Source organism: Tupaia chinensis, unplaced genomic scaffold, assembly GCF_000334495.1.
Source record: "Tupaia chinensis unplaced genomic scaffold, TupChi_1.0 Scaffold000532_1, whole genome shotgun sequence".
NCBI classification, from domain to species: domain Eukaryota; kingdom Metazoa; phylum Chordata; class Mammalia; order Scandentia; family Tupaiidae; genus Tupaia; species Tupaia belangeri.
Window position 1 is genome coordinate 5488040 of NW_006160045.1, and position 13711 is coordinate 5501750.

Genomic DNA, 13711 nt, shown 5'->3' on the forward strand with positions numbered 1-13711 from the left:
CTCCCGCGCCCCGCGCGGCTTCCGCCGGGCGCCCCGCGCGCTCCTCTGGTCCATTCTTAAAAGAGCCTAGAAACACCATTTGTAAACCCCAGGGCCTCATTATCACCACTCAGAGCACTGGCCTCACAAAACTCCTGAAACGGCCCAGAGGAGGCCTTTCAAGAAAGTTCTGCTCTCTGTTGCTGATTGAGTGCTTGACCCTCTGTCTGTTTCTTCACTTATCATCAGGAATAGGAATGCCTTTTCCTTCTGGCTCTAGGTGCAAATATAAGAGTTAAGGGATGATGACAATGAAGCAGTTGTCACTCCTTGGCAACAGAACATTTGCGTTTACTATAAACACACAGGTCTTCACTGAAGTCCATGGCGGAAGGACTGCTTTTCATTGCAGGGACTGCCTGTGTGCAGAAATGGAGGAGCGGATCATGTGTGCAGAGCACATGCCAAATGACTGTCCGTGAAGCTGTTTTCTCTTGATCTCCTCTTCCAGTTTCTGTTCCCAGGCCTCATTATGTGCAGTGTCATATGCACACACACAGACACATAGGGATACCCTGTCGCAGCCAGGACAGAGGTGCCAAGGGAGGTGCTTTGCATGAATTCCATCTTTGGAGTTAGAAGCACTTGCTCAGCTGCCAACTCCAAATAGCCCAAGCTGGAAAATGATGCTAATTAGTATGCCATTAAAAAGAAGGGGGGGTGCACCCCCTACCCACAATGAAATAGCCACGTGCAGACCTGAAGTCCTACCCTGACAGCCACAGTGAAGCATGGCCCACTAATGCAGCCCTAATTCACTTTGTTGGCAGGGAGAGCAAACTCACCATGCTGCTGCGGGAGTCTCTGGGGAACATGAACTGTCGCACCACCATGATCGCGCACATATCCGCCGCGGCCGGCAACTATGCGGAAACCCTGTCCACCATCCAAGTCGCCTCGAGGGTCTTGAGGATGAAGAAGAAGAAGACAAAGGTAAGGAGCTTGCAGGGCGTGCTGTGGAGAAAGGAGCTTTTGGAGCCCTGCCCTGAAACTGAGTCAGGGAGAGCCAAGACAGTGTCACTAGTCCCCAAGCAACAGGAGCACGTGCAAGTGTGGCTGCCACTGTGTGGCTCAGCGTCCACCTCAGGGCAGAGACACTTGCAGGCTGATACAGGAGATGTTCCCTCCCCACAGTCTATGCTGTCCCTGTCATCCAGCCTGGACCACTGACAGGGAGGGCTTGGTCCACTTTAGATAGGACAAATGGATTTCTGCTTTGAGAGGGAACATTTTTCAGGGATGGGAAGTATTCATAGTTTGTCTCTTGCCTTCCTCCAGCCTGCATAAAGGAAGACCTTGTCTTTGCACGGGGGTTCTGCAGGGAGTTATAACTCCGTGCCTGTGGGGCCCCACCTCCCCTGCATTTCCAGGGCTTGTTCTCTGGCTGCTGACTTTGTCGTGCCGATTCCATGGGTTCTGGATGGTACTGAGTCTCTGGAAGTCACCAGGCTCATTTTCTCAGGCAGAGGCAGAGCCAGGACAATGGTAGTGTGACAGGAACATTTGAGAAAACCATCATGGCTGTGGTCACTCGGATCTGGGGTCTGATGTGTGGGGACTATATTCTCTTTTCCTTTGTGTATGTATTTTGGCACAGTGTCCCATGGCACAGGGTAGCACGTTGGTGACACTTAGGAGGTCATACAGGACTTGGACTGTCACCCTTTTGTAAGCAGCCAGTTTGCCCAGTGTGCTACCTAGGGATTAGCCTTCACACACACAGCCAGGATGTGGAACACTGGGGCACACTGCATGGTGCACCCCAAGTACTGGCCCATGTGCAGGAGGCCAACCAGGTGGCCTTTGGTAGGCTCAGTCATTAGTGACCACCAGTATTTGCTGCCCAACACTGTCTCCCTGGGAGGGCTGTCTTGGGAGAGCAGCCGTGTTAACTGATTTCTCTAACGCAGTACACGTCGAGCTCCTCAGGGGGAGAGAGCTCCTGTGAAGAAGGTAGAATGCGCAGGCCCACCCAGCTGAGACCCTTCCACACCAGGCCCACGGTGGACCCCGACTTCCCCATCGCTCACCTCTCTAGCGACCCTGACTACTCCTCCAGCAGCGAGCAGTCCTGCGACACCGTCATCTACATCGGGCCCAATGGCACGGCCCTCTCTGACAAGGAGCTCACTGACAACGAGGGCCCCCCAGACTTTGTCCCCATCGTGCCAGCCCTGCAGAAGACCAGGGGTGACAGCCGGCCTGCGGAGGCAGGAGAGGCAGTGGCCAGCAAGTCAGAAAGGGACTGTTTGAAGTGCAACACATTTGCTGAGCTGCAAGAGAGACTGGATTGCATTGATGGCAGCGAAGAGCCCAGTAAGTTTCCTTTTGAAGAGCTGCCTGTTCCATTTGGGGCCGAGCAGGCGAACAAATGTCCCCCATTAAGCCAAGCGGCTGGGGCAAACCCGCTCTCTGAGTCCGATAAGGAAGATAATGGGTCAGACGGCCAGCTGACTGAGAGGGAAGGCGCAGACTCCCTGGCCTCCCAGATGCAGAGAAATCACTCCCCTGTGCCTGCCGCGGCTCTGGGCAGCAGTCCCAGCCCAGCCTCGCCCAGGAGCATCCCAGGCAGCAGCAGCCAGCATAGTGCCTCCCAGCTCGTGCAGAGCCCCAGCCTGCAGAGCAGCCGCGAGAGTCTGAACTCCTGCGGCTTTGTGGAAGGCAAGCCCAGGCCCATGGGCTCCCCCCGGCTGGGCGTCGCCAGCTTATCCAAGACCTCAGAGTACAAACCACCCAGCTCTCCTTCCCAGAGATGCAAGGTCTACACCCAGAAGGGGGTCCTGCCCTCTCCTGCACCACTGCCTTCCTTGAGCAAGGATTCTGGCATCGTATCAAGAGAATCCTTGTTGCAGCCTGAGGTCCGTACCCCCCCAGTAGGAATGAGCCCCCAGGTTTTGAAGAAATCCATGTCTGCTGGAAGTGAAGAGTTCCCAGAAGCCACTGTGGATGATGAGCATCAGGCAGCAACTCCTCCAGATTCCAAGAAGGAGATCCTGAGCACCACCATGGTGACGGTGCAGCAGCCACTGGAGCTGAATGGGGAGGATGAACTGGTGTTCACGCTGGTGGAGGAGCTGACCATCAGCGGGGTCCTGGACAGTGGCCGCCCCACCAGCATCATCAGCTTCAACAGTGACTGCTCCGTGCAGGCCTTGGCCTCCGGCTCCCGGCCTGTCAGCATCATCAGCAGCGTCAGCGAGGACCTGGAGTGCTACTCCGGCATGGCTCCTGTCTCCGAGGTCAGCATCACACAGTTCTTGCCCCTGCCGAAGCTGAGCCTGGATGAGAAGGCCCGCGAGGCGGGGAGCAGGCGTTCCTCCATCAGCTCCTGGCTGAGCGAGATGAGCGCGGGCAGTGACGGCGAGCAGTCCTGCCACAGTTTCATAGCCCAGACATGTTTTGGGCATGGGGAAGCGATGGCAGAACCTCCGGCCTCAGAGTTCATCAGCAGCATCCAGAACAGCACCGTGGTGTGCAGAGAGAAGCCCAAGGCGGGCCCTGACAACGTGCTCATCTTGTCTGAGATGGGGGAAGACGCTTTCAACAAAGCCACCCCCATCAAAGGCTGCAAAATATCCACTCTGGGGAAGGCCATGGTCACCATCTCCAACACGGCCAACCTGGGCAGCTGCGAAGGGTACATCCCCATGAAAACCAACATCACAGTTTACCCCTGTATCGCCATGAGTCCCCGGAACACCCAAGAGCCCGAGGTGTCTACTGCCACCTCCAAAGCAGCCCAGCCCCAGGAGAGTAAAGAAATCAGTACAAAGAAAGAAATGAAATTTGAAGACCCCTGGCTAAAACGAGAAGAGGAGGTAAAAAAAGAAAATGATTTTCCCAGCGAAGAAAGGATTAGGTGTGAGACCGCAACAGCCCCCACAAAGCCTGAAGCCAGACCAGAGCAAGACCAGGACAGAAAGCCCAGCCCTGGGGACAGGCTCAGCAGCAGCAGCGGGGAGGTATCTGCCTCCCCCGTGACTGACAACTTCAAGAGGGTTGTGGACGGGTGTGAGATGGCCTTGCCTGGGTTGGTGGCTCAGAGCCCGGTGTACCCCAACAAAAGCCTGAAGTCCAGCAGCCTCCCTCGGGCCTTTCAGAAAGCCAGCAGACAGGACGAGCTGGACAGCCTCTTCTACCACTGTGCTGTGGAGACCAACATGTTGGGCACCGCCTCTGGTACCCAGCCCTCCAAGGCAACTCTGGAGAGGAAGGTGGCCTCACCCAAACACTGCGTCCTGGCTCGGCCCAAAGGGACTCCTCCCCTCCCTCCTGTCCGAAAGTCCAGCTTGGATCAGAAGAACCGGGCCAGCCCCCAGCACAGCGCCAGCAGCAGCAGCACCAGCAGCCCTTTGAACCAACCTGCCACCTTCTTGGCCAGCTTCCCGGATGAGCCCAGCAGCAAGATGAAGGACGCCAGCAGCAGCAGCAAGCTCTTTAGTGCGAAGCTGGAGCAGCTGGCCAGCAGGACCAACTCCCTTGGCAGGACCACAGTCAGCCACTACGAATGCCTCTCGCTGGAGAGGGCCGAGAGCCTGTCCTCCATGAGCTCCCGCGTGCATGCTGGCAAAGACAGCACCATGCCCCGCACTGGCAGGAGCCTGGGCCGCAGCGCAGGGGCCTCGCCACCCGGCTCTGGCCCCTCTCAGTCGGCCGGCGCCTCGCCCAAGGCCAGCCAGTCTAAGATCTCCGCCGTGGGCAAGCTCCTCCTCGCCAGCCCTAAAGCGCGGAACCTGTCCACCTCCACCACCAAAACCCTCAGCTTCTCCACCAAGTCGCTGCCGCAGTCGGTGGGCCAGAGCTCCAACCTGCCCCCCAGCGGGAAGCACATGTCCTGGTCCACCCAGTCCCTCAGCAGAAGCCGAGGCTCGGGGCTGGCCTCCAAATTGCCCCTGCGTGCTGTCAACGGGCGCATCTCGGAGCTGCTGCAGGGCAGCGCCGGTGCCCGGGCCTTGCCTCTGCGGGCCGGACCGGAGGCGGAGGAGCGCGGTGGCCCCACCGAGGACAAGCCTCCGGCTGCTCTCCTGCTGCCCTCACCCTACAGCAAGATCACCCCACCGAGGAAGCCCCACCGCTGCAGCAGCGGCCACGGCAGCGACAACAGCAGTGTGCTGAGCGGGGAGCTCCCGCCGGCCATGGGGAAGACTGCCCTGTTCTACCACAGCGGTGGCAGCAGCGGCTACGAGAGCATGATGAGGGACAGCGAGGCCACCGGCAGCGCGTCCTCGGCCCAGGACTCCATGAGCGAGAACAGCAGCTCTGTCAGCGGGAGGTGCCGCAGCCTCAAAACCCCCAAGAAACGCTCTAATTCAGGTAAGCGCCTGGGCCCAAGAGTGGGGAGGCCAAAGGCCCAGGCCCCCAGGCCCCAGTGCCATGGCTCCCCTGCTGGTGCTGTGTGGGAGGGGTGCGGCCTGTGGTGGGATTGAGGCCAGTCTCTTCTTTCTCCACAGCCTGATGCCTTGCAGGCCTTGCCTAGGCACATAATGCCAGGGTTTCACTGTAAACACTGCCCCCACGTGTGCCTGTGAGTGCCCCCTGGTCATCAGAGGGTGAAAATGATGGGTCACTACATGCAGCCAGGAGCCGGCTCCACACCACCAGCTGAAGGAGAAACTGGCTTTTCCCCCAGGGCTTCTCACCTTGTACCCAGAGACCTGGGCTGATCTGCTCCAGGACCAAGAATACCACTGTTGCGAGCTTTCTGAGAGGCAGAACACGGGACCTGCCCTCATGCCCTCAGCCGCAGAAGCCATCTTGTGGGGCTGGTGGCCTCTCAGACACTGGCAGCCTCTCTCTGGGACATGGGGTGAGGCGCAGTTTGTCTCAATGGAAGCGCCATTGGAGAAGCCCTTCTTCCACCTCTGTCCCCCACACTCTTAGGGCCTGCATGGCAAGTGCGTGCGTGCACACACACACACACACACATATACACATTCATACACACAAGGTGGCACAACCTTTACACACCCATCATGGTTCCTAAAATCCATGTGTCATGGGACCAGCAGTTAGCGTAATGACTATGTTGCTGGACTCCCATGTAGTCGATCTCGGTTCGAGTCCCGGACCCGGTGGCTTAAACTCACGCCCTGCGTGTACAAGATCCCAAGAGGAGAATGGAGGAGAAGGGATTGCGGCGTGGTCATCCCCCTTGGGGGGTGATTTCTCGCTTTCTATCTCTCTGTCTCTATCTGTCTGGCGAGCGCACACACCCTATAGCAAAAAAACCTCTCAAAAAAAAAAAAGAACCTAAAATGCATGCGTCAGAGGAAGTCTGCTCCTCAGGAAGCTCCTACCACAAGGCACACACTCCATAGAACCAATGCTTACAGCCCACTGACTTGTTAGTTGGAGTTTGGGGTGACACGTGACAGTAAGCTATGAGGGCAAGGGAAGAAGTCCCAGGTCAAAACTGGTGGCCCTGGTCGCCATGGGTAGGACAGGTAAAAGGATGGTAAACAGAGACAGAGACAAAGGGCACTGAGAACGTCAGAACATTGCCTGGAATCATCTCTGCGCTTAAGTGCTTCCGAAGAAATTGCCCCTATTTGGGCCAGCTGGTGGCATAGTGGTTTAGGTAGCCAGATTCCAGCTGTGAGCAGTTCGATTCCCAGACCTGGTGGCTTGAGAAACACTCTAGATACAGGTGCATGTGTGTCCAAGATCCCAAAAGAAGGGAGAAATGGAGAAGGAATTGTGTCATGGCCATCACCATGGGAGTGCTTTCTCACTTTCTCTCTCTGTGTCTCTCTCCTGGGAGTGCATGTACCCTCTGGCAAATTCTTAAAAAGAGGGGGGAGAGAGGTGAGGAAGAAATTGACCCTACTCATTTTAAGCCTAAAGACTCTTTTTTGTTGTTGTTAAATGAAGCAGGATTTTATGCAGAGCAGCTCACATGCAATTCAGTGCCTTGGTTGAAGTGAGGATGGCATGAGGTCCTACATCCTGGACTGTCCTCTGCCATCCCAATGCCCTTTTGTGGAATGCCAGTATTTCCATGAGCTCTCAGAAACCATTGCCCTGCAGAATATGGGTGCAATGCGCTTATCTGGAACTAAAAGATGGGAGACCCAGCAGTGGGTCCTCCCTTCATCTACTGCTCCAATGGCTGCTTGGTCAGCTGCCCCACACGCTTTTCCCCTCACCATAGGGTCGCTTTTTCCCGTTCTTCCATCCCCAGGTAAGCACGAACTCTGCGATGTTCCAGCCCAATGGTAAGCGCTGTGGTCAGTGCACATCAACCCTTTTGTCCTCTTTGAATCTAGCAATCACTCTTAGGGACTATCCTGCCATGCAGTCTTACATCCTGACATTAGGTAGATGGCCCTGGGGCCCACCCCATCACAGTCAGGAAACTTGGCTGTACGGATGTCACGCTCCACACACGTTTGGGAATCACATGGCGCTCCACACCAGGATGTCTTCATTTCCCAGGGAGTGTGCATTGCAGTCTTTGATACCCATCAGTGGTGCACCAGACCCCCTCAGTCTCCTAACAGACTCTGGAGCAGAACCCCATAAAGACAGGTTGAAAATGGACAGCCATTCCTAACATTCATAACACAGCTGTATAACATAACAGCTGTGTCCCATTGCCAGGGCCAAGAGCAGTGGCATGTATTGATATTAGTTACTGAAAATAATAAGAAAGTTCATCTAAACCAGAGACTTAGCTGGGGGGAAAAAAAGAGTCTGCTGGCCGCCCCAGACCTGGTTGATTACACGTTGTTATTACCACCCACCTAGTCTCGGTCCTCAAAGTCCAGACTGTTGTGTGACATTTGCTACACGATTACATGTGTTTTACTGTAAAGTGCTTTTACACATTATAATTTAGTGCCCTAACTCTACCGATCCTTTTCATCCTTTTACTCTTTTTAAAAGACTTTCCTTTCTCTTTTGGTCTGGCTGGTAACACTGGTGTACAAGGAGAAGAAAATGGTGAAAACACAAATGTGTAAAATAACTGGCGAGGGGCAGTGGGTTGTGCACACGTCCTTGCTCTGGGCTAAGCCCTCTTATAAACACTGTCCTCCGAGGCTCTCCTGTTAGGTAGGCTATTGGAGGGGGACGGTGTAAAATAAAAACGCCACGCTAGGTGCTAGAGATGGGATTTAATCTTGAATGCCAAGAGCGTGAGACCTTTGTGATCAGCTGTGGCAGATCCGGGGCTCCGTGATGGATATGGCTGTGGAGATGTGCTTATTTCAGGTTAGGTGACCTTGTCTCGCTTATTTATGATTATTATTAAGAGAGATGCTGGCTGCCAGACATGATCAGCATAAATCAAAAGCAACTTCTTTAAGAGAAGCCATAAAGCTCCTCAAAGGAAATTCCTAAGTAGATGGCTAGAGTTCACAATTACTGGAGATGTTTGGAACTGCAGAGGAAACAGGCAGTTAACTTTTATCTCAGAAGACTTTTGAATTTGGAAAGTTTTAGTACGTTGGTCATTTCTTTAGTAAGACTGAACTAAAATTATATTACTGGGAAGGCAACCTTGAATGCTCTGGTTCCTTTGCAGTGCATGCACCAGCCAAACTTCACTGTGGTTCATCGTTTCAGTCCCCTGGTGGTGGAGACTGCAGAATTGGGCTTGTTCCAGGGGCCCTGACATGGTGCCCTGAGAAAATTAAGCTGGAAGGCAAGAGACTTGGGGGTCTTGAGCTGTGTGGTCTTTAGAGAAAGACCATCCTCTCTGGGCTTCCATATTTTTATGTACAAGTAAAGCAAGGGGATTGGCAGATTACAGCCATGGTCTCTGCGCCCACATCATATAAGACTATGCAGTAATATAAACAATATGTTGGTCCATACGTTGATCCAGTCAGTGGGATGAATTTTTGGTTGTTAAACATTGACCAGGTATCTTCTGTGCTCTTCGTGCTTGGAGACAGGGAGGTTCTGGGTGCTCAGGGGGAGGCAGCACAGAAGACGAGGCCACTGTGTGCAGTCTGTGATCTAATTGGAAAGAAAAGGTGAAAACAGTGGAACAGAGAACAGTGAACCGCAGCACACTGCCAGGTGCGATGGAGCAGTGTAGACTGAGGTGTAGAAAGCATTTAGACAAAGGCAGGACCTTGTGAATCAAAGTGATTAGAGAGGGAAACACTGGGATTGAGTGGGTTTTAAGAACATTTGGACAGCAGAGGGAGTGGAGGGCAGAGCAGACTGAGGCAGTGCTGAGATCGTAGGCTTGGGCTGACTAGAATGTGGGCAGCACAGCGAGATTAACTCAAGAGGGTTTTTGTTTGTGTTTCTCTTTAGTTTGCTCTAGGGCATGTCCACTCATGAGAGAGAGAGAGAGAGAGACCATCCCTCAGGAGGGTTGGCCACTCCGCGATCCCTTCTCCATTCTCCTCTCAGGATTTGGGGCACACCTGCCTGGTGTGATTCTCAAGGGGTCTGAAACTGGAACTGTGCGGTCTGCCATGTGGGATCCAGCTGCCTTAACCTTTGCACTCCCTGCTGGCCCAGGAGAGGATATTATTAATGAGGATATTATTAATGGTAGTGTAGGTGACAATGGGGAGGATTCATTGTAGGTTCCTGACTAAGAAAGTGATAATATAAGTGGAACTCCAGGAAGTTACTTCTATAGATGGTTTTCTTTTTTGGGGGAAAGGTTTTTGTTATAGGGCGTGTGCCAGAAAGAGAGAGACAGCAAGCAAGTGACGGGGGAATGACCACGCCACAATCCCTTCTCCTCCATTCTCCTCTCAGGATCTTGGGCACATACACACATGCACACACACACACACACACACACACAGCCTGAGTGCAAGCCACCAGGTCTGGCACTCGAACTGTGGTCTACTACAGGGGAGTCCAGCAACACAGCCATTACGCCAAATGCTGGTCCCTATAGATGGTTTTCATCGATCGATCCACAGCTCCTCGCCAGTCTCCCCATGGTCAGCGACATGACACTGTCTAGCCTGTAGCCACGAGTTAGTGTGATGACACGAGCTCGGGTGAGGAGCTGTGGCCATCTGGGCCAGCAGCACGTCGCTAAGGAGATGTTGGTCGGCGGTACGCAGTTCATGCCCTCCTTGCACCAGCCGAGCTCCTACCTGACGCTAACAGCCCTCACACCACCTCCCTCCCGTATCACACGAGCTCTCAGACACTCTTCTTCCTCTGGTCTCTCACGTTTCACCCTAAATCTGGTTGTTTCTCCCTTGGCTTCTTTCACTTTCCTTTTCTCAGGGTGGATGAAGAAGTCTAAAAGTTAGATGAACACCACGGTCAAAATGGCACTTATTTCCACTTTAGGGAAGCCTGGTCTGGTGTAACCCAGCATCCAGAAGCCCAGGAGGCAGGGAGGGTCTGCTTGAAGAGAGGCCGCCCCAAGGAAGCAGGTTGATTCTGAGATGCAGCCAGGCCTTGACCTGCCTGGACATGAGCTCCTGCAAAGCCAGTTCTGCACTCGACTCAGCCTGCTTGGTACCCAGCCCGGCACAGGTTACCATTGGATACCATGCATTGATTCATTGATTGGTCAGTTTGTTGGCAGGCCACATGATCCTAGTTAGCTCATATTTCTTTTCTGTGTATTTCTTATATCTTGTCCTGCTGGTGATAAGTGCATTAAATACTGAGTCTGGTCTACTATTTCCTTTGTCATTCTGAGCACCAAGCACCGCGCCTTCACTTCTCTTGGTGCTGAGTAAACATCACTGACTGGCGGGCCTGTCTCGTGGGCTGTGATTTGCTGCGTGTAGTGAACGGAGCCCCCTGATACTAGGTTCAGTTCAGAGTTGCTGCACAAATATCTGTGACTAATCACTCCCCATGAGGGCCTGAGAGCACCGTGGTTTGCTCCGCCAACCCTGTGCCATTCATTTGATTCTCAGGTGGGTCCTGGTTTTATTTTAATGAATTCAAGAAACGTAGTGATTCCTGGCTTAATGAAAACCAGAGGAAGGCAAGCTGCTTACTGGCAGATTTAAGATTTCCAGAGCATTTCCAAGAGACTCAACCTAGAGATGGACGAGAAAGGGTTCAGAATAAGAGACCTTTTTTGAATATACCGTGGGGATAGGGGGAGAAATGCAGGCCCAGCTGTGGCAATGCATGGCAATGTGTGGCAGTGAACTGGTGGCCCACAGGCTGAAGCTATACAGAACGGCCTAGCCCACTCTAAAATAAAATCTGGGTGTGGTGGCATATACTCGTAGTCCCACCACAAGGGAGGGGAGGCTGAGGCCAGCTCACTGCCAACTCAGCCAGTGTAGGCAGCATGGAGAGGCCCTGTCTGAAACAGTAGATCTGGTGTTGCTTGCCTGGATCCTAGCGACCCGGAGTCTGAGGCAGGAGGATTACAACATAGTGAGATCCTGTCTAAAAAAAAAAGAAAAGAAAAGAAAAGAAATAAAATGAAAGTAATTGACTCCTTATAATACCAAGGCAACTCCTTAGAGTAGACCCTGGAGGGAACAGGTGGAGGGGAGCTGTGGCCCCAGGTGCAGCACCGAGAGTTACAGACAACGTGTGAGGAAGCCTAGGTTCTATCCAGAGGAGAATTTTGTGGCCCTGGGACATTGGCCCCTTTCTTATCCCTAGCTTGGGAGCATTTGGCTCTTCAATTAAAGCAGTACAGGGGACAGCAGGTGGTGGTTAAGGTGCTGGATTTCCACATGGCCGACCGTGATTTGAGCTCCAGACCTGGTGGCTTTCTCTCTCTCTTTCTCTCTCTCTCTCTCTGGTGAGCACGTGTGCCCTGTAACAAATTTTAAATAATCATGTTAAATAAAATTAATAAATCTTAAAAAAAAAAAACACAACAAACAAACAAACCCAAGAAAGCAGTACAGCAGGTGGCGCGGCCAGCATTGTCATCTGGGATACATAGAGCCAGCTACTTGCTGGTTAATAAAATCACACATGATGATTTTCTTAAATCTTAAAAAAAAAAAACACAACAAACAAACAAAACCAAAGAAAGCAGGCAGTACAGCAGGTGGCGCAGCCAGCATCGTCATCTGGGATACATAGAGCCAGCTACTTACTGGTTAATAAAATCACACATGATGATTTTCTCTCTCTCATATCTCTGTTCCTTTCAGTATCAGAGCTTCATGCTTTTTAAAAGTTTATTAGTGTCATTCATGATTGCACATGCACATGAGAGAGGAAGGCGGGGAGAAGCATGTTTTCCAGGATCTTGGACATGTGTGCACATGCCTGGCACATTTTCAAGCTGACCCAGAGATCTGAACCTGTGATTGACTGTGTGGCTTCCAGCACTGTGGTCCAGTTTGCTACCATCTATGCTACCAGGCTAGGTTGCTTCATGCTTTTTGATTCATTGTCTTTCTAGTGCCCACACCTCCAGTTCGAGTGTAGACAATGGGTGATAGAAGGGAAAGTGATTAAGTAGGTTATTAGGGTCAAGAATTTGGGATAGACAGAGGCATATTCCCCAGGACATATGTGAGGCCTTAGCACTCAGAATGCCCATGTTTCCTGGCACTGACCTGAGCAGCAGCACATTCAGACTCTGGGACCCTGTCTGGACTCAGTGATGTTAAAAATGGATGGCATAGGGCCAGCAGGTGGCATAGTGGTTAAGGTGCTGGACTCCCACATGGTCAACTGCAGTTTGAGTTCTGGACCTTTCAGCTAAAAATTTATGCCCAGTGCATGTGTGTTCATGCGCAAAATCCCAGGAAGAGAGTGGAGGAAAGGGATTATGGTGTGGCCATCCCTCCTAGGGGGTGATTTCTCACTATCTGTCTCTCCCTGGTGAGTGCACACACCCCATGGGAAAAAAAAATTATTTTTAAAGGAAAGCATGACATTAGACTTCTCACCACGGGCCATCAGTGCTGCAGATGACAGAGTGAGGTGGGCCATGAGAGTCAGTGACTCTTTTTTTTTTTCGAGAGATTTTTGAGAGATTTTTGCTATAGGGCAAGAGAGACAGAAAGCGAGAAATCACCCCCTACGGGGGATGGCTACACTGCAATCCCTTCTCCTCCATTCTCCTCTCGGGATCTTGGGCACGCATTCACATGCACCCGGCGTGAGTTTAAGCCACCGGGTCTGGGACTTGAACCGCGTTCTACAATATGGGAGTCCAGCGACATAGCCATTACACTAACTGCTGGTCCCAGTCAGTGTCTCTCTTAATGCATGCAGCTGGGATCATGTCTGGGGAGGGGGCTGCAGGAGAAGGGAGGCTCAGCCTCCACATAACAGGAGGGGACTTGGTTGAAAGTTCTAGTAAAGTGCCAGCATTGCCTCAGGTCAAACCTGAGCTGTTCCATGCAGTTATCAGCCTCATGTTTCTTACACACTGGACATCCATGGGTCTAGACTGAACACTAGGCTGATGAGGAGGGCATGGTTGAGAAAAAGGGATTCCCAACCCACTGGCATCAGGGGAGGCTGGTTCCAGAGGCAAAAGCCCAGAACAGGGAGGCAGCATCTAGTGAGGTGCCTGACTGGGGTCTTCCTCACAGCTTCTTTACAGTGGTGCTTCCTCAGCCCCGCCAGTGACCTGGGAGGAAGTGGTAGAGACTGGGCTCTCATTGGCAGAGACTGGGCTCAGCAAAAGCTGGAAGCACCAGCTTGAGAGCTGGAAATGGCTGTGTGCAGAAAATCCAACAAGCTTCATTTATGTGGGGACCAGACCGAGCTCCTGTAGCTGATCTTCTCCCAGTGATAG

At 52.7% G+C, this 13711-nt stretch overlaps 1 protein-coding gene across 1 annotated transcript in view; it reads left to right on the plus strand.

Annotated features, from left to right (window-relative positions):
- Positions 1 to 13711, plus strand: part of KIF26B (kinesin family member 26B) — a 368595-nt gene that overhangs the window by 341812 nt on the left and 13072 nt on the right. The window contains exons 11-12 of the mRNA XM_006157282.3: positions 810 to 972; positions 1950 to 5352. Coding sequence (XP_006157344.1) covers positions 810 to 972; positions 1950 to 5352 — 3566 coding nt within the window. The remainder of the gene's footprint in view (positions 1 to 809; positions 973 to 1949; positions 5353 to 13711) is intronic.